Raw genomic sequence first — 2,233 nt, 5'->3', positions numbered from 1 at the left:
ATGGCAGGGATACAATGGGGAAATGATAGGGATATGGCAGGGATACAGCAGGGATACAGGAAGGATACAGGAGGGATACAATAGGGATGTGGCAGGGATAGGATAGGGATACGATAGGGAAACAATGGAGATATGGCAAGGATGCAGCAGGGAAATGATAGGGATATGGCAGGGATACAGGAGGGAGGTGATGGGGAAGTGACAGGGATGTGGCAGGGATACAATAGAGAAACAATGGGGAAACTACAGGGATATGGCAGGGATACAGCAGGGATACAACAGGGATACGGCAGGGGTAGGATAATAAAACGACAGGGATATGGCAGGGATACAGGAGGGAATACAGGAGGGAGGTGATGGGGAAATGACAGGGATGTGGCAGGGATGTGAAGGGAAACGGCAGGGACACAATAGGAAAACAATGGGGAAACTATAGGGATATGGCAGGGATACAATGGGGAAATGATAGGGATATGGCAGGGATACAGGAGGGATACAGCAGGGATACAATAGGGATGTAGTAGGGATAGGATAGGGATATGATAGGGAAACAATGGAGATATGGCAAGGATGCAGCAGGGAAACGATAGGGATATGGCAGGGATACAGGAGGGATACAGCAGGGAATGTGGCAGGGATAGGATAGAGATATGACAGGGATATGATAGGGAAACAATGGAGATATGGCAAGGATACAGCAGGGAAATGATAAGGATACGGCAGGGATACAGGAGGGATGCAGCAGGGAGGTGATGGGAAACGGCAGGGATACAATAGGGAAACAATGGGGATGGGGCAGGGATACAACAGGGATGCAATAGGGATACAATGGGGAAACTACAGGGACATGGCAGGGATACAGCAGGGATACAACAGGGATATGGCAGGGGTAGGATAATAAAACGATAGGGATATGGCAGGGATACAATGGAGAAATGATAGGGATATGGCAGGGATACAATGGGGAAATGATAGGGATATGGCAGGGGTAGGATAATAAAGCGCCAGGGCCGTGGCAGGAGGCGGCAGGACGGCCCCACGTCAGCACTGACCGCTGTCGGAGAAATAGGAGCGGAGCAGCAGCTCCTGAGCCGGCTGGGGCAGCGCCAGGATGTTCAGCGCGGCGGCGTCAGACAGGGAGCCCCCAAATCCCTTCACCCGCTGGTGCCGCGTGGAGACGTCGAGGGTCAGCAGCAGATCTATGGGGCGGCACGGCTGGGTCAGGGCGTGGGGTGGGATGGGGCCCAGCAGCACCGACGGCCGGACCTGAAGGGTCTCTCACTGCCAACCCAACCCGTAACCAACCCATAACCAGCCCATAACCAGCCCATAACCAGCCCATAGCCAACCCACCCCATAGCCAACCCATAGCCACCCCATAGCCAACCCACCCCATAACCAACCCAACCCGTAACCAACCCATAACCAGCCCATAACCAACCCACCCCACTGCCAACCCAACCCATAACCAACCCGTAACCAACCCATAACCAACCCATAACCAGCCCATAACCAACCCACCCCACAGCCAACCCATAGCCAACCCACCCCATAGCCAACCCATAGCCACCCCATAGCCAACCCATAGCCAACCCACCCCATAACCAACCCAACGCATAACCAACCCGTAACCAACCCATAACCAACCCGTAACCAACCCATAACCAGCCCATAACCAGCCCACCCCATAGCCAACCCATAGCCACCCCATAGCCACCCCACCCCATAACCAACCCACCCCATAACCAACCCACCCCACAGCCAACCCATAGCCAACCCACCCCACAGCCAACCCATAACCATCCCACCCCACACCTGAAGGCTCCGCTCTGTGCTGGAAGCTCCCCTCGCTGCGCTGCAGCCGCTTCCCAGCTTTGCTGCTCTCGTATTTCACGAAGCCGCCCTCGCTCGGCAGCACCACCGGCTCCACCGCGTCGCAGTAGGCAGCGCTGCACTCGCACACCATGGCGTCGCGCCCGAAGAATTTGGGGCTGCAGGGCCGGCCGCCTGCGGGGACGCCGCCATCGTGGAGCTCGGGGGGCACCGCACTCCCCCACCCGACGCCCCGCGGCCGCTCCCGGGCCGAAACTCACCCCCCACTCACCCGCAGCGCCGTGCAGCGCCCGCAGCACCAGCACCCAACCCAGCACGGCCCACATGGCACCTCCGGGGGTCCCCACGTGCGTCCGGCGGCACTTCGGCTGGTTCCGGCGGCACTTCGGGCGATCCCGGC

The 2,233-nt window shown here is 58.0% G+C and overlaps 1 protein-coding gene across 1 annotated transcript; it reads right to left on the bottom strand.

The window, feature by feature from the left end:
* Positions 1–6: 6 nt before the first annotated feature.
* LOC122190591 (lysosomal acid glucosylceramidase-like) lies at positions 7–2,227 on the bottom strand. The gene is made up of 3 exons (XM_042890643.1): positions 2,105–2,227; positions 1,816–2,007; positions 7–1,199 (listed from the first exon to the last, which is right to left on the bottom strand). The coding sequence occupies exons 1-3, from the start codon at positions 2,157–2,159 to the stop codon at positions 1,042–1,044; spliced, it is 405 nt and encodes a 134-aa protein (XP_042746577.1). The 5' UTR covers positions 2,160–2,227; the 3' UTR covers positions 7–1,041.
* Between the last annotated feature and the right edge of the window lie 6 nt (positions 2,228–2,233).

Source organism: Lagopus leucura, unplaced genomic scaffold (genome assembly GCF_019238085.1).
Source record: "Lagopus leucura isolate 7727_CA_CO unplaced genomic scaffold, USGS_WTPT01 30604-0_obj-0_obj, whole genome shotgun sequence".
NCBI lineage: Eukaryota > Metazoa > Chordata > Aves > Galliformes > Phasianidae > Lagopus > Lagopus leucura.
Note: the sequence above shows the minus strand (reverse complement) of the source record. Positions and strands in the feature narration are given on the sequence as shown.

Bases quoted from the DNA above. Each gene is read 5' to 3' on its own strand.
- LOC122190591 (XM_042890643.1), bottom strand. From the start codon at position 2,159: ATGTGGGCCGTGCTGGGTTGGGTGCTGGTGCTGCGGGCGCTGCACGGC. The intron at 2,008-2,104 runs GTGAGTGGGGGG...GCGTCCCCGCAG, and splicing joins GGCGCTGCACGGCGCTGCGG to GCGGCCGGCCCTGCAGCCCC. The intron at 1,200-1,815 runs GTGTGGGGTGGG...GCCGCCCCATAG, and splicing joins GCACAGAGCGGAGCCTTCAG to ATCTGCTGCTGACCCTCGAC.